At 49.3% G+C, this 21,425-nt stretch overlaps 7 protein-coding genes across 7 annotated transcripts; 2 read left to right on the top strand and 5 right to left on the bottom strand.

The window, feature by feature from the left end:
• Positions 1–271: 271 nt before the first annotated feature.
• Positions 272–2,356, top strand: T310_9989 (uncharacterized protein; the record flags this gene model as incomplete). Its single annotated transcript, XM_013467576.1, has 2 exons — positions 272–464; positions 519–2,356. The coding sequence occupies 2 exons, from the start codon at positions 272–274 to the stop codon at positions 2,354–2,356; spliced, it is 2,031 nt and encodes a 676-aa protein (XP_013323030.1).
• Positions 2,357–3,318: 962 nt separating this feature from the next.
• On the bottom strand, positions 3,319–4,830 carry T310_9990 (Glycerol dehydrogenase; the record flags this gene model as incomplete). The annotated part of the gene is made up of 7 exons (XM_013467577.1): positions 3,319–3,366; positions 3,466–3,716; positions 3,783–3,879; positions 3,947–4,164; positions 4,258–4,503; positions 4,570–4,668; positions 4,770–4,830. The coding sequence occupies 7 exons, from the start codon at positions 4,828–4,830 to the stop codon at positions 3,319–3,321; spliced, it is 1,020 nt and encodes a 339-aa protein (XP_013323031.1).
• Positions 4,831–5,151: 321 nt separating this feature from the next.
• Positions 5,152–7,588, bottom strand: T310_9991 (Fungal transcriptional regulatory protein; the record flags this gene model as incomplete). Its single annotated transcript, XM_013467578.1, has 8 exons — positions 5,152–5,351; positions 5,408–5,523; positions 5,575–5,868; positions 5,929–6,030; positions 6,086–6,336; positions 6,385–7,065; positions 7,125–7,405; positions 7,453–7,588. 8 exons carry the CDS (start codon positions 7,586–7,588, stop codon positions 5,152–5,154), a joined length of 2,061 nt encoding a protein of 686 aa, XP_013323032.1.
• Positions 7,589–8,749: 1,161 nt separating this feature from the next.
• On the bottom strand, positions 8,750–11,219 carry T310_9992 (uncharacterized protein; the record flags this gene model as incomplete). The annotated part of the gene is made up of 15 exons (XM_013467579.1): positions 8,750–8,821; positions 8,878–9,090; positions 9,121–9,159; positions 9,202–9,308; positions 9,362–9,523; positions 9,586–9,601; positions 9,658–9,769; positions 9,828–9,980; positions 10,041–10,080; positions 10,130–10,195; positions 10,411–10,543; positions 10,645–10,810; positions 10,945–10,957; positions 11,020–11,075; positions 11,131–11,219. 15 exons carry the CDS (start codon positions 11,217–11,219, stop codon positions 8,750–8,752), a joined length of 1,437 nt encoding a protein of 478 aa, XP_013323033.1.
• Positions 11,220–11,859: 640 nt separating this feature from the next.
• Positions 11,860–15,202, bottom strand: T310_9993 (DNA mismatch repair protein Msh5; the record flags this gene model as incomplete). The annotated part of the gene is made up of 11 exons (XM_013467580.1): positions 11,860–12,390; positions 12,438–12,519; positions 12,571–12,605; positions 12,655–12,838; positions 12,888–12,977; positions 13,026–13,122; positions 13,175–13,529; positions 13,820–14,216; positions 14,266–14,623; positions 14,658–14,850; positions 14,915–15,202. The coding sequence occupies 11 exons, from the start codon at positions 15,200–15,202 to the stop codon at positions 11,860–11,862; spliced, it is 2,610 nt and encodes an 869-aa protein (XP_013323034.1).
• A 384-nt stretch (positions 15,203–15,586) lies between these two features.
• T310_9994 (Heat shock protein/chaperonin HSP78) lies at positions 15,587–17,953 on the bottom strand (the record flags this gene model as incomplete). The annotated part of the gene is made up of 1 exon (XM_013467581.1): positions 15,587–17,953. One exon carries the CDS (start codon positions 17,951–17,953, stop codon positions 15,587–15,589), a length of 2,367 nt encoding a protein of 788 aa, XP_013323035.1.
• A 361-nt stretch (positions 17,954–18,314) lies between these two features.
• Positions 18,315–19,409, top strand: T310_9995 (Elongation factor 1-beta; the record flags this gene model as incomplete). The annotated part of the gene is made up of 5 exons (XM_013467582.1): positions 18,315–18,354; positions 18,420–18,459; positions 18,695–19,065; positions 19,125–19,333; positions 19,389–19,409. 5 exons carry the CDS (start codon positions 18,315–18,317, stop codon positions 19,407–19,409), a joined length of 681 nt encoding a protein of 226 aa, XP_013323036.1.
• Between the last annotated feature and the right edge of the window lie 2,016 nt (positions 19,410–21,425).

Here is a 21,425-nt window from a genome sequence, read left to right on the forward strand (position 1 = left end):
AATAGGTTGATAGGAAGACGCTCTCAAGAGGTAAACCGTAACCTAATCACCTCGAGATATTGGCTGCAATACACTTCCGCCGGCAGATCGCTGGAAATATTACGTACCGTACCGTAATTGCCAGTACTCCAAATTGCCCAATAGACTTTCCTATCTTGAAGGCGGTGAGTGCGGCCCTCCAAAATTTTGTCGCCAAAAAAATAAAATTGGGGAAACTCCAGAGAAGCGTGGTGGACAAACATCGAGCTGTGCTCAACTATCTTCCATCTCCATGGGCAAGAAGAGAAAGGCCAGCAGTCGGCCCTCCGGGGAGACTGCTAAGAACGACGATGATGCCCTTCAGTCCAAATACGACATAAACGAAACGTTTGACGACTCCGAAGATGAATTCATAGCCGGCCGCGACCAGATCCTCTTAGACGAGGGTCCGGAGGCCAAAAGACGGCGAAAATTGGAAGAGGATGGTATGTATTCAAAAATCTTTTTTGAGGGATTTAATCGTGCTAACTGCGTTGCAGATGAATTTCTCCAGCCGTCCGACGAAGAAGTCCTCGGCTACGAATCTGCCAGTTCGGACGACCTGGACGAAGAAGAAGAAGAAGACTTCGACGAGGATGAAGGAGACGATGACGCAGAAGACAGCGACGATTACGAGTCTCGGAAAGAGTCGAGAAAGTCGCGAAAACAGCGCGATGCGTCGAGCCCTGCCTCCGAGGGTGAAGAGTTCGAGGATGGTATTGGCGCGTGGGGTTCGTCCAAAAAGGATTTCTACAATGCCGATACCATCGAAACGGAAGCCGATGCTCTCGAGGAGGAGGAGGAAGCGAAGAAAATCCAACAGAAGCATCTGAAGGCTATGAAAGAGGAGGACTTTGGCTTCGACGAGACAGAGTGGTTACAATCCGGAAAAGCGCCTGATGAAAGCAAGAAAGACGAAGATGGCGTGGTCACCGAAGTGCTACCACAGCTAGAGATTACGGATGATATGGGACCGGAGGAGCGGCTCAAGATACTGAAGTCAAGGTATCCGGAGTTCGAGCCCTTGGCGAAAGATCTCGTCGACCTTGAGCCTACTTATAAGGAGCTGCAGCAAGCCGCACAAGTAGCGGAGAAGGCGATCACGGATTTCTCGAAACCAGCGCCTGTTCCGGTGATCAAATTCCGTGCCCTGTCGGCTTATCTCGGGGCTATAAGCATGTACTTCGCACTTCTCACATCTCCTTCGCAGAATGGGGAGGAGAAGGCGGTCGCTCTGCCCCCTGCGGAACTGAGAGAGCATCCGGTAATGCAATCTCTAGTGAACTGCAAAAAGCTCTGGGACACGGTCAAGGATCTCCGCGTACCTGACGCTTCCGAAGCTGCAGAGGTCAATGGCACGGGCTCGGAGAGTGAAGTCGCAGAGCCAACACCGCCCCCTGCTCCTGTCGAGAAATCGGAGAAGAAGACCAAGGAAGTCAAGCCACCTAAGGAAAAGAAGACGAAAGCACAACCTGCTGCTGAAAAGGCGGCAGCTGAAGCTGAAGCTCGCCGTGCGAAGAAACTCCGTCAGACGGAAGCTGAACTTGCTGACCTGTCGAACCTGGTATCCGCTCCTGGCAAGAAGTCCAAGGTTGCGAAGGTCTCGAAGAAGAAAGATCAGGATAAGGATGACTCCGACTTCGGTGATGAGGAAGCCCTCACAGCATGGGAGGCGGAAGAAAAGGCGAAGAGAAAACGGTCCCTCCGGTTCTACACATCCCAGATCGCACAGAAAGCCAACAAGCGCGAGGCAGCGGGTCGCGATGCGGGCGGTGATCAAGATCTGCCGTATCGAGAGCGTATCAAGGATCGCCAGGCGCGACTGAATGCCGAGGCCGAGAAGCGTGGCAGGCAACAACCCAATCCGTCTGAGCAGCTGGGCGGAGACTCTGACGAGGAGGACTACCGTGTCGCCGGCGAGGTCCGCGGAGACGCTGTTGGCACTGGCCGGGACTCTGGCTCTGGCTCGGACACAGATGAAGACGAATACTACGACCTGGTCGCCGCGCGCAAGAAGAAGAGGGAAGAGGAGAAGAAGGCGCGGGCCGAAGAGTATGCGAAGGCAGCACAAGAAGGCGGCAAGGTTGAGGTGCAGGAGGAAATCGGCCCAGACGGCAAGCGGAAGATCACGTACCAGATCGAGAAGAACAAGGGTCTGGCGCCGAAGCGCAAGAAGGAGCAGCGCAACCCGCGTGTCAAGAAGCGGAAGAAGTTCGAGCAGAAGCAGAAGCGGCTGGGTAGCATCCGGCAGATTTACAAGGGTGGCGAAGGTCCAGGAGGGTATGGCGGTGAGCTTACGGGCATCAAGAAGAATCTGGTTAAAAGTGTCAAGCTTTGAAGAGCTCAGGCGATGCATTTATTTCTCGTACTGTTACATATTCCATTCGCTGCAGGCGTTTATTTTTTTTTTAATTCGAAGGTTTGACGCTGATGCCAGAGTGGCATCCACTGCATCTTGGGCTGTATCTATGCACGTATATACAGTGTAAATGCAAAGTGACTGCAATAGAATCGACTTCTGTATTCTTCCAGCCTGGTTTATATGAAGTTCATTGGGTATACTTATCCAGAGAGAAGAAGAAGGATAAGAAAGGCAAAAAAAAAGCTTTCAAGCTAGCTATCTAGCACGCCATTATATTATACTACTATATTATCCTATTCCAAGCTAAGTCTGACAAGTTATTGCCAATCCCATCACAAGTTAACTTATACTGATTGACGACTGGTTAGGGTTAAGGTTTATTATTTACTCTGATGGTCCTAAGTCTAGGGCTGGCAAGACCTTGACCATGCTTAGTAGCGCAGTAGTGGGGAAAAAAGGCCTCAGTGACGTTCAATCTGCATTCGCACGGCTATACGGCTATTTAAGCGATTAGTATATGAATAATAATATCACGGAGTACTCCGTAATCTGTCTCCTCTGATCGCATCTCGGAGACTCCTCCGTGCGGCAGTGGAGATGCCGGCGGAGACTCCGAGGAAGATGCGATGATATCATGATCTAGATGACCGCTACGGAGTACAGTATTAGTATTAGTATTAGTTCTGTCGAATAATATAGTTCGTTCGTCTGATGAATAAAATAACTAAGCAGGAGAAGAAAGCTCCAGGTCATTCGTGATATGAAAGGTTCACATCTATCTATATGTGTAACGAAGGAAGAACCGTCGAATTATTCATCAATGACATTTATTAAATTCCTGTATGCACTGTGTACTGTACACACAGCTAGCATATGCAACTACTTTCCACCACCACCATGACACAGATACAAACCGCCAATTTACTATTATTGTCCTTCTATTTCGGCGCATTCTTATTCCCCGGGCCGTACCAGTCGTCGAAGCCCTAAACAGCACAAACAGACAAACACCACACGTCAGCAGCAGTTTCTCTCACTGATAACCCACTACTAGATCTAGTCTTAGGTATGGAGATAGAACTCACCAAATCATGGCCCCACGCAGGCGTATTCACCCGCTGCTGCTTCCCCTTTGCTGCCATCCCCTCTAGCACCTCCATATCCTCCTTTGCCAGCGGGATCACTTTGAAGTTCTCCTCGATTCGACTAGGGTTGACGGATTTGGGCAGCACGACGCAGCCGCGGTTGACCTGGTAGGAGATGAGGATCGTGGCGGGCGAGACGTTGTATTTCGCTGCGATGGCGCCGATTTCGGGGTCGGAGAGGAGGGGAGAGTCTTAAGAACAAAAAAGTCAGAAAAGACGGTTGTCAAAGGAGGAGGAGAAGAAGAAGGACGACATACTCGTCGAGCCCAGAGGGCAGTACGCCTCCAGGAGGATGCCCTTGTCTTCACACCACTTTTTCAGTTTGTGCTGGGGACAGTACGGGTGGAGCTCGACCTGTTGTTGAAAAAGGCTGTCAGCCGCCAGCTGCTAGCTTCTACCTGACACTGCTGCTTCAACACACCTGATTAACAGCCGGCACGACCGTCCACGTCTTCTCCAGGTGCTCCAGGTACGGGATGCTAAAGTTCGACACGCCGATGGCCTTCACCTTGCCGGCGCGGTACAACTCCTCCATCTGGCGCCAGGTGTCCTGCTGGTTCCAGGAACGGTCGACAGCGCGGGTGCCGTCTGGGTTGGTGGGGAAGAGCGCGGATGTCTCGTTGGGGACGAGGCGGCTGTCTTAGTCGTCAGCATACAGTGTATAGTACGCAAGGATTTAAGTATCTAGAAGGAAGAGAAAAATTGGAATGATTGCTCTAAGGAGGGAGATACGAACACCGGCCAGTGCACCAAATACAGATCCAGATAATCCGTCTGGAGATCCTTCAACGTCTGCTCCAGCCCGGCAGCGACGTTGGGCTGGTAAGTGTTCCACCTGCTTCACGTCAGCTATTGCACCTGATGTGATTACCTCCATGAGCAGAGGGATATGATATGGCGACACGGACACTTTACTAGTGATGAAAATCTCCTCTCTCGGGATGCCGGACGCCTTGATTGCCTCGCCAACTTCCTTCTCTGATCATAAAGAGGGTCATTAATTTCCAGCAGTTCCATGCACGATGTAGATTTGTCTGGACAAACCATTCTGGTAGATAAACGCGCAGTCCAGATGCCGATAGCCGCACTTCAACGCATGCAGGACGGCCTGGCCCACCTCGCCGGGTTTGGCCTGCCATGTGCCTGTCGAATATTAAATATATAAGCTTGTGTCCAGTAGACTCCAATTATCGTCGACAGATAGATAGGTCAGTACTAGTGTACACAGCAAATACACAACTCACCAAGACCAATAGCAGGGATGGAAGCGCCCGTGTTGAGCTTGAACTCTGTGGGCAGAGACATGGTAGATAGCTAGCTAGGTAGGTAGGTAGTAACGACGCAGCAAGAAAAAAAAAGAGAAGAAGTGCTACAATTTCTCAACCTCGCGATGTCTGATAGGTGGTACAGTATATAAGTAATAATACCGGAGACAAGGTGGAGAAAAATACCAATACACCCCACGTGCGACTCCCCGCTCCCCGCCCCGCGGGCCTTTCGCTGTTCGGGAGATTATTGGAGCGAGGTGGCTGTTCTTATATCGTCGTATACGCTCTCCCGACGCTGTTCCTTGGTGGAACATGATGGACTCATCAAGGAGTATGTACGTTGGACGTATATTTACTCTTAGAAGCACCTTTCTTCTCTGCTAAGATTCATTAAAACGTGTCTGAATCGCTGCGCGATCCCCCAGGACATATTTTCTAGCCTCTCGCAAAAGGTCGACAGAATTTTTGATACCGTCAGCTCTGCCAGGTCCCCAAGACCTTGAAACGACACTGGACCGCCATTACGAATCCATCCTTCGACATCATCAAACTCAGACCCTATATACGGTTTATCAGTAGGCTGAGAAGTGGACGCATGTTAAGCTAAAACTCACAGGTAATTGTCGTTCGGTTCTGCCCCGTAAACTCACCACCCAGTCCTCCCCCGAATTTGATGATGGCCCAGAATGTGAGGGCAACGTCAAAGATCCAAACGGTCTCCGACGGCATGCTATTAGATCGTGTTAAAATTAGCAGCAGCTATAAATATTTCACGACTTACTCAAAAGGAAATCTCGTAAGAAGCGCGCTGAGCTGGCCAGCATGGACGAGGATCGATCTGGCACCGACTGGATCCTCGGCTATCCGCTCTGACAGCCACAATCTTGCATCTCTCTTGCTCTCTTCCGTCCCGGATTTGCCCGCGGCGATTTTGATGTTGTCAAGAAAGCCGGGCCAAGAAAATTGGATGTGACCCAGATGAGAAAGGGCCGAAACACTGACGATCAGCGAGTTCGGTATGCATGACGAAGAGTAGCAAGAAGCAGAGAGCTGATCTAATAGTTCCTGTGGGTTACTGAATGCAATTGATCAGCCGTCAAACGGAAAATCAAACCTCGACCACGATTCGGCTTACTGCTTGAAGTTCGGCGGAAATGCCAGCCGGTACGGAAAAGAATCCGTCGCGACGGAAGGTTGAGAAAAGATAGGATCGAATGCAGAAGCGTCCGTACAAAGTCTATAACCCAATTAGACCGAGACGAAAAAGCACATGACAGCCTGCTTGCCCTCACCTGTATAAGGTGTGAGCTATCAATGAGAAGCCAAATGGGTTCAGAGGTTGCGGCAGCTTTCCGGCTGAAAGCAGCGAATCCAAGACGGTCCGGAAGTTCGAAGTTTTAGGCTGAAACAACTCTGATTCAAAATCAATGGCAGCTGGAGGTGCATTCCAAATTTCCTCGTCACTCGGAAGCGGCACATTAATCTCTCCAACGGAGAAAAGTGGCGAAATATTCAGCAGACAGGAAATTTGCATATCGTAAAGCTGTAAACAATGTTAATGTCAAACTTTCAACTGTGGAGTCACACCTACATATATTCCCCATCCCAGACGACGCCGCTCCTCATCATCTGCGTACGCTCGGCGGAGCTCTTCCGGAGTAGCCGTGTCTTTTCGTCGCTCAAGCTCTTTAACAAAGGTCAAACTAGGACGAAGGAGATGCATCCTCCGTGCAGCCGTGACAAGACCGCCTCGACTGATTTCCGCATGCTGATAGAGCATTCGCGAGCCACAGAACAACCCAAAAACAGACTGCAAGAGCCAAGCCTGGACAACAGATGTATCAAACATGGCTCGTCGGTCGCTCTCCCTCATGTAAGCAATGGCTCTTCTAGCTAGCTCATTCAGGGCCACCGCGAGTCCATCCAACCCATTCCTTGAATACATTGCACCAATGGCTGCCATGGCAAGAAGCAGGACCGGGTTCGCCTCCGTCATTCTGAAAGTGGACCGTCGAAGGATCGGAAGAGTCTCGTGGAAATGGCGGAAATAGAGATTGATGCAAACCGTCAATGTCTGAGTTGATGGGAAAGCTGTCACATCAACTGTCGGCCAGTGAGATTGGTGAGACATGCCGACCAGCGATAACATCGCTTCGCGGGTTGACTCAGTCACATGGTCGCAATGGGCCTCGTGTAGTGTTGGTCGAGATTTTTGAGAGACAGGAGGCAGATTTATCCGACTATCATCCTTGCTTGGTCTGTAGACGTGTGGCTGCAGGGAGATCAGTTACGGCCTTTCCATCTTCTCTATTTCCACTTGACTCCGCTTACCCATGGGGTATCAGTCGGCTGGGCATCCCTTATTAAGTGGGATGACGGTAGAAGCGCAGGAAGACCTTGGGTCGTATCTTGCTCATCTACGCGGGTCTCAAGCGCAGTTGAGTCATAAGCAGCTGGAAGCCAGTTTGCGGGGGGTGTATTTGGGGCATTCGTATTCAGGGTCTTCATATGGTCCGTCTCTTCGCCAATGTGCCATCCAAAATAACTTTCCGAGGAGTCCATGATAAAATCATAGAGTGATTCCAGAGGGAGGTTGGAAAAGTCATCATCCGCTGCAGATCAGTCAGCATGGTTCAAGAGGGCGATAGATCAGGCTTACCGGTGACGGCTGGCGGGGAGTCAGCAGCAGGACCATCGTTTAATCTCTGATATGTTGTATTCATGGAATAAGAAGTGACTCCCGGAGTCGGATGAAGAGTCGCATCCTCTGTTGACATCTGGCCATTGGATGACATTACTGAATCCGTCTGGAGCGAGTTAATTGACGCATTATCAGAATGGATTGGCACAGGACGACTTGACGTTGTTCCCCGGTTTCTGTACAGGCAGGCATGGCCTGAAGCAAGACACCTGCTGCATGTACTCCCTGGCTGTCCGTCACATCGGACTTTCATAGCGGCACACGACATGCTATATCCACGCGAGCATTAGTAGCGATGGTGATTTGATCGTCGAGACAACTAAGAAATAAACCAGACCCACCAAGAGATCTTGCGGGGTATCTTCACCGCAGAGGCAGACAGTCCATGAAGGGCTGCATGCCTTGTCATCACATCCCTAGAGGAGATGTTGGTTTGGGCCATCTAGTAATTTGCGGTGTGTGAGCCTCACCTGCGGACGAAGCGCTTTCTGCACGTCGGGCACTCGTAACGAACATCTCCGGCGTCTTCGATGACAAGGGTCAGGAACTCCCAGCACGAATTCAAATTTACTAGCTCAACAGCTTACGACTTCGCTCGTGGCGCTGGAGATGCTCGAATTTCCCGAACACTCGTCGACAGTCGGGCCAGCTGCACACCAGCGTCCGCTCTTTTCTCGCCCGTTTCTTGGGCGGGCCATCGTCTCCAGGAATGGGCCTCTGTTCCGGAGAAGAATTGGCTTGCATCGTTGCCATTGCCGTCTGCTGTATGTCAATGGGTTGATGGAAGTCGCCCAGGTTCTTTGACTGCATGTCCGGGCATAGTTGGACGATGGGATGGACCTTCCTAATTGGGTAAGTAGTCAGCCCGGGAAAGCACGGGTGATTGGTTCCTTCCAGCCAGGCAGAACCTACATTCTCCCCGGCCATCGGACCTTCTCCGACCCTCGGACTTTTTTCCTGCAGCTGTCAACTCGCCTGAAGCGATCAATGCATACAGAGTATAAAACATTGATTTACCGTTTTTGCGCACTGTCACCAGGTAAGGGAAATGGCGAGAATTATGGCTTTAGGGTTAAAGGGATACGGTTAGGAAACTCGTCTGTGAAGTAGATTATCTCAAAGTACTTGTAGAAAACCCTTGGCATAGACTAAGTATTTTCTCTTCGAATCAGCCGAAGGAAACAAGACCTGGAAGGCTTGTCTTCATATGTTTTCAATCAGGTTGAAGAGATGAGGTATTATAAATTTATTGGGCTCAAAACGGGCAATTTCTAATTCTATGCCAGCAGTCCTGGTTGGTGCAGGACCCATAATACACGCCATACATCTATTGTTTAAATCTGCTATACATCTCCATATAATCCCCTGTGACCATTCTCATACCTCTCCGCTGCTAACCTCACCCGAGTGTACCCGCTCTTCGCCACCTCCATCTCGCGTAAGCTCGTAGGGATACCTCTTCGTAAGGACCATGAGGAGAAGTGCAGTAACAATGCAGCCAAACATCAGCGACGTGCTCACCGAGAAGCCGGGGATGTACGCCGGCGCAGTATTGGAGGGCCAGATGTAGGATCCACTGCGAACACGGTCAGGATGCTATAAACCCGCAGTTTCTGGAGGACTTACTAGACAGAAGATAGGTTTGCCAAGGCACTGTAAAAATGACTATTAGTAAGAGAGCAGAGGGCTTCAATGTGTGTACTGTACATACTTCACAAAGCCAATAGCCACAGCACGCTTTTCCGCCGGCCGATAGATTGTGTTCGATAGATAACTGAGAGTCAAAGGACTGCAACACCAGATCCCGGCAGCTCCTAAATTGAGAGAGTTAGTGAAAGCATTATGCAAGACACTTGATGAAGCCTACCAAATGCCAGAAACGCATATCGGACTTTGGAATTTTTGACAGCTGCAACGATGATCAAAGAAACAGTGGACATGGTGGCCATAGCCATGATGTGTTTGGGCCGCTCATTCTGCATGTCAGAAGAGAAGCAACACACGAGGACGATTACCAGCGCGACCATATCTGAAGCAAATTAATTCGTCAGAAATTGGCTGGAAGGGGACAATGTGGCATCTCTTTCTTACAGATAGGAATTGTCATCTGCAGCACTGTCAGCAGGACCCGGTAAAAACAATGTAAGAAGTAGGATCACGCACGTATTGCACATCCATACCCTTATAGCCCAGGGCGGCCATCAAGGTTGGGATGAAGTAGGTGATTGTGCCAGCGCAAGTGCACAGACTCTGAGCAACCATGAAAAGCCAAGTCCTGCGCAGTGTTAACTGACAGTGCGGATAACCTGCTTACGTCTAATGCGACTTCTTACCTCCAGTCCTTGATTGCATACAAGAAACTTTGCAGATGAGTAATGTCACCCGCTCGACTCGAATTGTGGTCCTGCTCCAGACGACGGATGGCGTACTCTCGCTCTTCTGGTGTGAGCCATTTCGTTGTAGCGGGGAAATCCGGCAGGATGAATCTTTGTAGAAAGGTCAGATAGTTACTCGTTGTGTAATTGAACTAACGAGAAAGAACATACAGGGCAATGATGCCACATCCTACTGAGATGACACCCTCAACTGATAGAACCGTCAGCAGAGTCCGATCAACGCGAGAATCCGGACTTACTCAGAAACAGCCACTTCCATGCGGGAAGACTTCCACGATGTTGCATGTCGTCCACAATCAAGCCGGCTAGATATTGTTAGGTATTGGAACTACGGAGCAGCAAGATGGAGTATGGGTAATCACCGATGAGGCCACCAACGGCGCCAGACACAAGGGACGCGCAGTAGAAGATCGAGAATCGACGAGCCAGTTCCGCCTTCTTGTACCAGTTGCTCATGAAAAGCAGAACTCCGGGCTGTTGGCGCAGTTAGCATGCTGGATCCTCCATCACGGCATGATACCTACAAAGTAGCCAGCTTCGATCAGACCGAGGCAGAATCGGAGACCGATCAGACCACCTTTCGTATTGACTCCGGTATAACCAATGCTGCAACATTCGCGGTCAGACTTGTTGTTGAATCTAACATATTCTTTCTAGAAGTAATCTCTTACACCATAGCGCCCCAGACAATCTAATCGATCGAAGCTTTTAGTATCCGTGTGTAGTCCATTCGAGAGTGCAAAGGCAGACCCACCATAAGACCCGGGAGGTAGAGGCTGGGCCTAGTCCGGCTAAGAATCATGTTGCTGGGGACTTCCAGGAGAAGGTATCCGATGAAGAAGATAGAGACGGCAAGCGAGTAATCAGAGGAGCTGAGTTGCAAAGCGTCCGCCATGCCGGCCTCCTTCGCATTTCCAATGCTGTGAAATTCTCAGCCTAATTCGTCGTACTATCGACAAGAATACCTGCGTACTTGTTTCGGTCAAGGTCTTCCCGTTAAGATTGTCTGATCAGCACTTGGAGTCTTTCTGCTAGTAATTGGTAGTACACATACAATTGAGAATGTACTGTCGGGGTAACATATCAGTAAGGGCGCATGATCCCACGGTACACAGTGAGCTTGACATACCATGATAAACAAGGGCGGAATAAGACGCAGGTCGACTTTCCACAAAATCCTGTGATCTCATAATAAGTCTCGCTCACTCTTCCTGAGCAGAACATCAAAACCCTAACTCACTTCCTCTCCAAAGCCGCATTTTCCACAAACGGAGTTGCATATTGCCCTGAGGACCGCTCCTCATGGGCGATTGCTGCTTCTTTCGACATGATAAAGGTATTTGCGGGGTAGTCCTTCTTTTTTCTGGGGAAACCATAAATGTTTGATCAACCTCAAATAGTATATATATGCTGATTGCTGAAGCTATGGAGAGCTCCAGTCGTGACGTGTGGGGAAGTGGAGACTCCGAGACTATGGAGAACGCGGAGTTTGGCCGGTGGAGAAAACATGGAGTGATCAATTCAACCCTGGGCCCTGATTAACTATTACTCGGTCTGTTACTCCATACAGCAAGGTAAGCACGGTGAAAATCCGGTCTCCATCATTATTGTTTGAAACTAGTGTTCGCCTCCCTCTTGAACAATATTCCTTCCCAACAAAGCCATCAGCTCGCTCCGGACGTCCCGGGATACGAAACTATCCAGCCGCGGGGACTTGGGTGAAAGATCCATTTCCAGAAATTTCCTTGCGATTAGCTCCTGTTGCCGTAAACCCAGTCAGCACTAGATGTTCCCTCCACGTGGAGGTCAGGAAGACTGAAATTTCACGTTATACAGATACTCACCGCTTCTTCCAGCGCATCTGTTTCTGTTTTTGACATTTTGGCGCAGGCAGTTACCAGGTCCTCTCCTCGAGCGGAGAGTGCAGTGAGCTCATTTGCTCTGGCAACTATGACCGGGTCGATGCCATTCATGGCGGCGCAGCTGGGAAGCACCTCTTGTCAGTAGAAAGTTGTTTTCGGAGACAGTAGGGGCAAGTACAAAGTTCCAAAGCTTTCATTGCTACGGCCCGGTAGAAAGCTGTCAAATCGTTAGTCTTCTCGTTCAACGCCTTAACAGGCAATGGTATCACAAACTTGTAGAGATAAGTTATTTGGTCACCGGCCTCGTGAGCGTTCTCGTCCACTCGGATTTCCATGTGTCCAAAACCCAAATGCGGTCTGGGTCTAAGAAATCCATTTTCAAATATCTCATGGAAATGAGTCGCAGCAAGCACTTTTGGTCTTTCATCGCCCAGGTTCAGAAGATATTCGAATATGCCACAAGCCAATCCCGCACCATCTGTCAAGAAGTCAGTGAGAAGAATCCAATGACGAAGACCACGCTGACCGTTCAAATCAGTTCCTTTGCCAAATTCATCGATGATCAGCAAACTCCTGTGAGTTGCAAGTTTCAAAGCTAGGGAAATCTGCTGTAAATTGATCATGAATGTACTCTGGATCTGGTCCAGGTCAGTAGCGGTCCTGAACAAGCCGCTTTGGGACTTACCTTCGAAACTGTCTCTGGTGTAGTAATTCGTGTAAGGATTTTGTCCGTAATCCCGATTTCGGCGCTTTGAGCTGGCACAAAGCTGAGGTTTCTCTCAGTCTCACAATATTGTATTTGAAATCAAGGATCTCACCTCCCGATGTGTGCCAAGTACACTGTCAGAGCAACCTTTCGATTCTGAGCAAGACCCTTTTTCAAACGTCTCTAAGGTCCATACCTGCTTCAAATACATGCTTTTCCCCGAGTAATTGGGTCCAGTCAATAGTAACATACTCGGACCTTCTGGTAAGCCTGCTTCATTAGAAGTATCTTTTTGTAGCGCATCTGAATTGCCAGCGCCTCCCACGATGAAGGTGTCGTTCGGAACGTAAGATGGAACTGTAAGTTCTTGCAGAGGGTGGCTTCGAGATCGTGAGCAAGGGTAAAGCAGCGTCGTTAAAGGAGTCTTACCGGCCACCTTTGATTTTTATCATGTTTTGCATAGTCATCTTCGGTCGTATGAACTTATAAATACTCGCTGTTTGCACCATCGCTAGATAACTAGCACTTCTTAGCAGACATCCTGCAGATCTCGATCACGCAACTTACCAATCGAGCTCACCGCAGACGTCTGACGCTTTCACAAGCATGTTCTCATATTCAAGTACCCGCTGAGCAAGTTCGTGCGCGATTTCAATCTCCTTCTCTTTAGGATGTTAATATTTGATGCTTCGTCCAGATCATCGTACGTAGCCTACCACAAATCAACCCGTACATGTCACCCAGTTTTTCATCCATTTCCTTCATCCGAGAATCCTTGAAGTAGACTCTGTTTTCTGTTGTAAAAACTTGTTCCCAGGGCTCATCGCCTCCGTCATATGCCGCGCGGCCTGTGCGGTCGAAAGGAATGGCGATATTAAACCCAAGTTGAGGGAAGTATATCACATTCACGTCGATCTCAAGTTCTTCTGGAATAGTCTTCGCGATGTCGATCGCAACCCGCTTTAACAGACTATCCAGTCCATTGTATCTATCTTTCAAAAGGTCTAGCTCTCGGTCTACCCCTGGCTTTACAATGGTTCGTTGCTGCTCCTTGGAATCATCAATGTCGACCTATATACACGTCAGTCCAGCTGGAAACCCTATTCTTGAGTGGAATACCGTTTCGTGGATCATCCTTCCGACACTATGGAGACTTGCACCGTCGAGAGCCCTGAGAACCTTCTATATATTAGCCTCGGAGCCCTCCATGACACCGCATTTTTCTTGCCTTGTTTCGGAAATCTAATGAGTCCGCCCCAACCACCTCTCGAAGTGTCTCCTGGATATCCATGGCATGGAAGGTAAACTGATAGTAATCTATTGTCAATTCTTTGTTAATTCTAACCTTTCCGTTGACTTACGTTCAAAAGAGTGTCCCAAACGGTACTTTTGAACCCTCCAAATTTTCCGCTTCCATTGCTTAAGCCTTTGTGGAGGTTAGTCATCAGAGGACGAAGGTTCTTGATTTCCCTCAGACTTGAATTGAGCTTTTGTAATGCAGGAGCATTGGCAGGTCGGGAGAAGATATCGATTATGTCATGTCTCTTAGTTATGACATCGAGCTCGATACTAGGACGAAGAAATGTCTGTCTAAGTCGAGTCTTCCCCTGGGGAGTAAGAACGTGCTGATAGAACAACCCATATAGAGAAAAGTTCTTTGAACGAGAGGATGTCTTCCCCGGCCCCTGATTGAAGGCGTTTGGGTGCGACTCAGATTGTAATATTTGAAGGGACGAGAGGGTATCTGCATTGATAGACCTTTTTGGCGGTTAACAATTATTTAATATTATATCTCGAGACAACTCACATGGTTCCCTTGAGAGTAAACGATTCAATGGACCGCACCCTAAAAGCGCCAGAAATGCCATCAGAAGGGTATTCGCTGGTCCTACGCCGTTGTAAGTAAGTGAGGATGGCGCCGGCACATCCTAGAGACACGGTATTCTCCAGATCGATGTGACTAGCCAGACGTAGAAGCTTCTCTTTCTGGGAAGTAAATCCCGCATTTTCCACGGTTATTTGCTCATCTGTCAGTCCATCACTTGGCACCAGAAACTGTATGACGTCTGGGTTCACCAAGGCTGCCAATTTAGTTTTCGCATTCTGGCAATTGAACTCTTGTGCTGGGCGGATATCGACCTGATACGGGAGGTGGAATTGTGCGTCTAAATGGAGGAGTCAGTATGAAATGCTACAAACAGGGGACAAAATTCTCGTCACGACCTGCTGTTCTTCTCTGCTGTGCCGATATCGCAGTTTCATCTGCACGAGTAGAACTCAAAATTGTAGTTGGCTTCACCTCTAACTTCACTTGATACCAAGCGAATGTTAGTAACTGGGGACTCATAGGGTGATCAGGGAAACAAACACGTCTCAATGATTTCTTTGCCACCTAATTGGACATCACCAAGGATGTAGAGCTTCTCTTCTTGAGCGACGTAGTAACAGCAACCTACGGTTCCGTGCTCTTTGATGTCTATGGCCATGATCACCTGCTCAAGGTCATCATCCAAATCCTCCTCAGGACCTTGTTCAACGTGTCTCCTATCAACCGATCCTGTAATTGAGTCGGTTGGTAGGCGTTGTAACTCAGGAAATGAAACCCTAGGGGAGCGATTTGACGAGTAGTCGTCTTGAGGCAGTCGAGTCTCCTCATCGCGTCCTCCTTGGAAACGTCGGCGAAAAGAGGATGGGTTGTAAGAGGTGCTAAACACAGAATCTCTCTTTCTTTTGGAAGAAGACATCCTGTCAGTTGGATCAGAATGAACTGGATAGATTAGGAAGCAAGCAGCGGAACACTCTGCCGGCACCTGATCATTGTCATAGTTCCAGTTTCGGGTTGTATAACCTAACCTAATCGGGATGTTCAAGCTGCAGGAAGAGAAGAGACCTTAGTTTTCTCTATATGTACATGAGTAGCATTAGTTACATTAGATTTTTTTTATATAGAGAGGAGCTCGTCCTGAGCGGAGACTCATATAGTACAACATATTATACACTTTGCAAACCTCACATATGCAATACCCGCAACAAAACCCCATATACCCAAATAATCGTAACAAAATGCGCCGCATCATGATTGTATTGTATGCATAAATAACAACCGCATAACTCCTTAGCCGTCCCAATTACGCCTCAGAAACAATCTCAAGACCACTCTTGTCGGAATTAAACTTCACACGTGCCGTGTCCCCAGAAGCAACTTCACCACGGATAATTTTATCTGCCAGCTTGTTGCCGATTTCCTTAGAAATCAGACGGTTGAGTGGACGAGCACCATATTTGGGATCATAGCCCTTCTCACAGAGCCATTCTTTGATCTCCTCGTCAACCTTCAACGTCATGCGTCGATTATCGAGTCTGGACTGCAATTCCTTGAGTCGGATTTCAACGATATCTCGGAGGGCACTCCGGGACAGCCTCTTAAAGACAATGAACTCGTCGATCCGGTTGAGGAACTCTGGAGGATATGATGCTTGCACCACATCCATGACCGCCTTCTTCAACTCGGGAGAGACTTCTCCATCTTCGGATATCTTGGACTGCTGAGGATCAGACCCAACGAGGATATCAGCTCCTAAGTTGGAAGTCAAAACAATGATGGTGTTCCTGAAATCGACCTTGTGCCCTTGAGAATCGGTAAGAAACCCTTCATCAAGGACCTGCAACAATAGAGCCGAGATATCACGGTGGGCCTTCTCGAATTCATCAAAGAGCACCACAGCATAGGGCTTTCGTCTCACAGCCTCGGTAAGCTGGCCAGCGTCGTCATATCCGACGTATCCAGCAGGTGCTCCGATCAAACGGCTGACGGTATGTTTCTCTTGGAACTCACTCATATCGAACCGGATAACCGCAGACTCGGTGGAGAAAAGGAAACCGGCCATTTTCTTGCAGAGCTCTGTCTTTCCGACGCCAGTTGGACCAAGGAACATGAAAGATGCCAACGGCTTGTTTTCTCCACTGAGACCTGCCCTCTGCATTCGGACTGCGTTGGCCACGGCGGCCAAGGCTTCGTCTTGCCCACGGACGGACTGTCTCAGGGTATCCTCCATATTGATCAGTTTTTCCACCTCTCCTGCCATCAGTTTGCTGACAGGAATGCCAGTGGTGCGAGAGACGACATTCGCGATATCATCAGCAGTGACGGAATCGTGAATGAGAGTCTGGCCCTCCTTGACTTCAGCGCCCTCCTTTGGCAGCTTGGCCTCGAGACTGGGAATAATGGAGTATCGCAACTCTCCAGCTCTCGCGAAGTCACCCTCACGCTGCGCCTTTTCCAGTTCAAACCGTGACCGTTCCAGCTCTTCTTTGGTTTGCTTAATACTTTCAATCTCTGCCTTCTCTTTGTTCCAGATCTCCATGAGCTTGGAGACCTCCTCCTGCTTCGTCTTCAGCAATTCTTGCAACTTCTCACGGCGTTCTTTGCTTGTGACATCGGTCTCCTTCCGAAGCGACTCGAGCTCGATCTGGATTGTGGTAACTTCTCGATCAAGCTCCTGGATCGCATCCGGTTTTGATTCTTGCTGCAGGCGAAGAGCTGATGCAGCCTCATCTACCAGATCGATGGCTTTATCAGGAAGGAAACGGTCGGTGATGTAACGATTGCTGTAGGTTGCGGCAGCGACGAGAGCACCATCTGTAATCCTCACACCGTGGTGAACTTCGTATTTGTCTTTGATACCTCGCAAGATGGATATCGTGGAAGCCACCGATGGCTCGCCGACCTGAATGGGCTGGAAACGACGGGCTAACGCGACATCCTTCTCGATCAACCGATATTCATTGAGGGTTGTGGCACCGCAGCATTGCAGCTCGCCTCTAGACAGGGCAGGCTTCAAGAGATTGCTTGCATCGATACTTCCTTCCGCCTTACCAAGCCCGAGCAGAGTGTGAAGTTCGTCAATGAAGAGAATGACGCCACCTTGCGCATCTTCTACCTCCTTCAGGACCGCCTTCAGTCGTTCTTCAAAGTCGCCTCTGAACTTTGCTCCTGCGATGAGCGAACCAAGATCCAGCGCAACGACACGTTTGTTCTTGATGCTTTCTGGCACATCTCCGCCCACGATACGTTGTGCTAGACCCTCCAGGATGGCAGTCTTTCCGGTACCAGCCGCGCCAATGAGCACTGGGTTATTCTTCGTGCGTCTCGAGAGGACCTGAATCGTTCGATGGATTTCTGCGTCTCTTCCAATGACGGGATCGAGCTTCCCAGCTTTGGCCTTCGCAGTAAGATCAATGCCATATTGCTCCAACGCTGGCTTTTCCGGTTCACCACCCAAGTTCATCCGGTATGTACCGCCTGGAGGATTCGGTCGGCCGTTGGCATAGTGACGAGAGATAGAGATCGCAGGAGAAACGGATTTCGGAGAAGAGAGTTGCGACCGAAAAGCTTGCCCGAAACCTATTCTTTGCACGGCCGGGACTCTGTACGACGATCCAAGGGTAGACGGCCGGCACAGCCGGCTCCGAGAGATCTGTAACCTTGTAGACATCATAGTCGTGCAAGAAACGATTGTTATGGTTGTAGGAAGAAAAGAATGTACATAATGGTGGTAGATTAAATACTTCAAGACTTAATAACAAGATCGGTGCTATCTCTCGGCCAGTCGGCGAGCGTTCTGGAAAGCTCGAGCCTTTGAGTGGCGGGAGCTCCGTGCCAAGCCCGTCTGGGCCGGATCACGTGAACAGCCCCCCTTAGGGCGAAGGAGGGGCATCCACGCCGCTTAGAGAAAATTCTCCCCAAAATTAAAATTTAGACACGTTGGACTCCCTTTTTGTTCTCCCCATCCTCCCACCGCTACTTTCTGTCTAACGTGTCCTCTCTTTCTTTAGCCACTCTCGATCTAGTTCACAATGGGTTTCACCGACTTTACCTCTGACGCTGGCCTTACTAGTAAGCTATTTAATCTCGTTCACTTCTTGCCTGTCTTTCAGAGCTAGGTTAACCATTTCCCCAAGTTGCCAACAACTTCCTGGCTACCAGGAGCTACATTGTTGGGTAAGTGTGCCTGCTTCCTCGTCTAACTGATTACAATATGAATATGATTTGCGCGCTTCGCTTCTTCTTCGTTCCATGATGAGAAAAAAAATTGGTCCGTGTTTAGGAGGCGGCTTAAGACACCGCCGCATGACTACACCCAATTGCGAGAAATCGCATCTCTGATCTTTTTGTCGTCCTTGTCTTGCTTGTAAAGGTCGCATTTGGAATAATGAGGTGCTGACGAAATCCTTAGCTACGGCCCCTCCCAGGCCGATGTTGTGACCTTCAAGGCTTTCACGGGCGCTCCTGACGCTGAGAAGTACCCTCACGTCGCTCGCTGGTACAAGCACATCGCTTCCTACGAGTCGGAGTTCTCTACCCTCCCGGGAGACCCTTCTAAGCCTTACACTGCCTACGGGCCCGAGTCGACGGAGCTTCCGTCCAACCCGAAGGAGAAGGCTGGTGACGATGATGACCTCGACCTCTTCGGCAGTGATGAGGAGGAAGAAGACCCTGAGGTCGTCAAGGAGCGTGAGGCTCGCCTTGCTGAGTACAAGAAGAAGAAGGAGGGCAAGCCCAAGGAGGCCGCCAAGTCCCTTGTCACCCTGGAGGTGAAGCCATGGGGTGAGTAGATGTCATCCAGACCTGGTAGCATGAACCACGGTTGGCTGACCTTTTTTCAGATGATGAAACCAACCTTGAGGAGATGGAGGCCAACGTTCGCGCCATCGAGAAGGATGGTCTTGTCTGGGGTGCCTCTAAGCTCGTCGCCGTTGGTTACGGTATCAAGAAGCTGCAGATCAACTTGGTCGTTGAGGACGAGAAGGTCTCTCTGGATGAGCTTCAGCAGCAGATTGAGGAAGACGAGGACCACGTCCAGTCTACCGACATTGTAAGTTTTGCTCGAGTCGGTGACCATCTGAGCATATTCTAACTGACTCAAACAGGCCGCTATGCAGAAGCTGTAAACGAGACGTTTTTTTATGACCTAAGAGAGATGGAATGATGAGGATGGACTGTGATGCCTTTCCTGGATTATGGAGTATCATGACCTTTATTTTTATCTAGACAGTGACCAGCGTGTAGAGCTGGTCAGATGACGAAAAAAATTCAAAACTATGCACCTAGCGTGCTTACAAAGACATTTTTATGACCCCGATTTATTATACATAAATTCTTCGCTATCAGCAAACGAGGTTTTTGACGTGAGAGTCTTTTTGCTCCCAGCGTTGTCGTCCAACTTGAGCCCGTTGTAAATACCCCACCAATCGAATACGATTATGGTGACACGCTCCCGAAGGTTACTCCATACACGCCACATTGGAAATTGCTGCTCAGCAATAATTCAATTTTTATTTAAAAAAAAAGATTTGTCGAAAAAAAAACAGCCAATCCATGCGTAATACATCCCCAGTTTCACAGTTCTGAAGGACTTCCGAGCTCATGTTCTGGCAATCACAACGGTCTTAGTTGGGTGTTGAATATTGCGCAATGCGGTCTTCTCCGCATCCGTAGTACCCGCATACTCCGTAGGACGTCCTCTGAACAGGCAGGCTGCATATCAATCAACCTTGAATAGATCCGATCCCAGCGCGGCCCTTTTTTCTTATATTTGAAGTGTGGTTGCGAACAGGATCCCAATTGATTGCTCAGATCCAGCTGCCTAAAAGCAGAGGCGCAGAGATCTGATTGGGAATTTGATTTCAATCACCTCAAACATTTATTTCAAGCCAGCTCAGCTGTCCCGAACGCAATGGGGTTCTTTTCCCGTGTGATCACGTTTTTTGGTCTCATTTTACTAGCTCATGCGTGAGTTCTACCTTATTTCCCTTATTACTCGTTACTGAGGACGATGACATATACTGACGACATCTCGCGAATCCACCAGCGCCTACTCCGCACACGAGCACTCGACTCTGTACAGCAATGCCGGACGCTCTCCCGCTTCATTGTCATCGTCGTCATCATCATCTCTCTCACCTGACCTCCCGTTAGATATCACGATTGAGACGCTTGTCGCTGTCGTCCTGGTCTCGATCGGCCTCGTTCTGGGAGCAGAGAAGCTGAAGCCGATTACCTGGAGCGCGTGGGCGGGACAGATTGAGCGAGAAGGTGGTCGGAAGAATCCATACCGCGGGCTTGAGCAGAGGATTGGGTTTTGGGATGTGAGGGTGAGTTTTGATTCACTTCAGAGTCTCCTTGCAGTTGAGGCCTGCGGTTTCCAGTTGGACGAATGTTTTTGGATCGATGGAATTAACCTGGTGCTGACCTTGTCTTTGCCAGGCAAGTCGAAAGGAATTCGCAGATTGGATGCGCAGTCAAGAAGAGTCGACTTCGACTAAGGGGTGACACGGATTGGTGCTGCTGCTATTCGTCCAAACAGCCTGGCCGATCGATTCTCGCATTGTACAGTACATTATGTCGACACGTAATGGTGAAAAGAAATGAAGTTTCCTATGACAATAATATTTCTACCCAACGGCAAAGATCGGTCGATGGAGGAGCCATGCCGTGTAGCAGTCCGAAGGGAGTCATTACGGTAGCCTTCGGAGGTCGACGTGTACCTGCTGTGTGTTTGACCAAACCTACGAGCCAGCAGTCATGCTCAATCAGCGGTCTGTGGTTCGGCACAAGAGACTCCTGCCCAGTTTCGGACCGGAGGTTGATTTAAGTGTCTGTCTATAGCGCAGCTTTTGTCAACGATTCGTGACACCTGCTGCAGCCTTAACACGGGCATGAGGTAGAACCATTAACCTGGGTTGAATTGGAGTACCTGGAGTTCTAGGACTAGGCTAGCAACACTGCAACAGCAGTCCTGAAAATTGCACATGCAAGGTCATTGCCATATCATGTGACAAAAGATTGAAGATCAGAGGCCGTCCATAATATGGCAGCATCAGCGCACAAATTACCACCAGGACCAAACTGGTGTCATTGGCACCTTCGTTGGCTGATAATCATCCCTGATAGGGACCAGGCTGATT

Source organism: Rasamsonia emersonii (genome assembly GCF_000968595.1).
Source record: "Rasamsonia emersonii CBS 393.64 chromosome Unknown ctg1118621762331, whole genome shotgun sequence".
NCBI lineage: Eukaryota > Fungi > Ascomycota > Eurotiomycetes > Eurotiales > Trichocomaceae > Rasamsonia > Rasamsonia emersonii.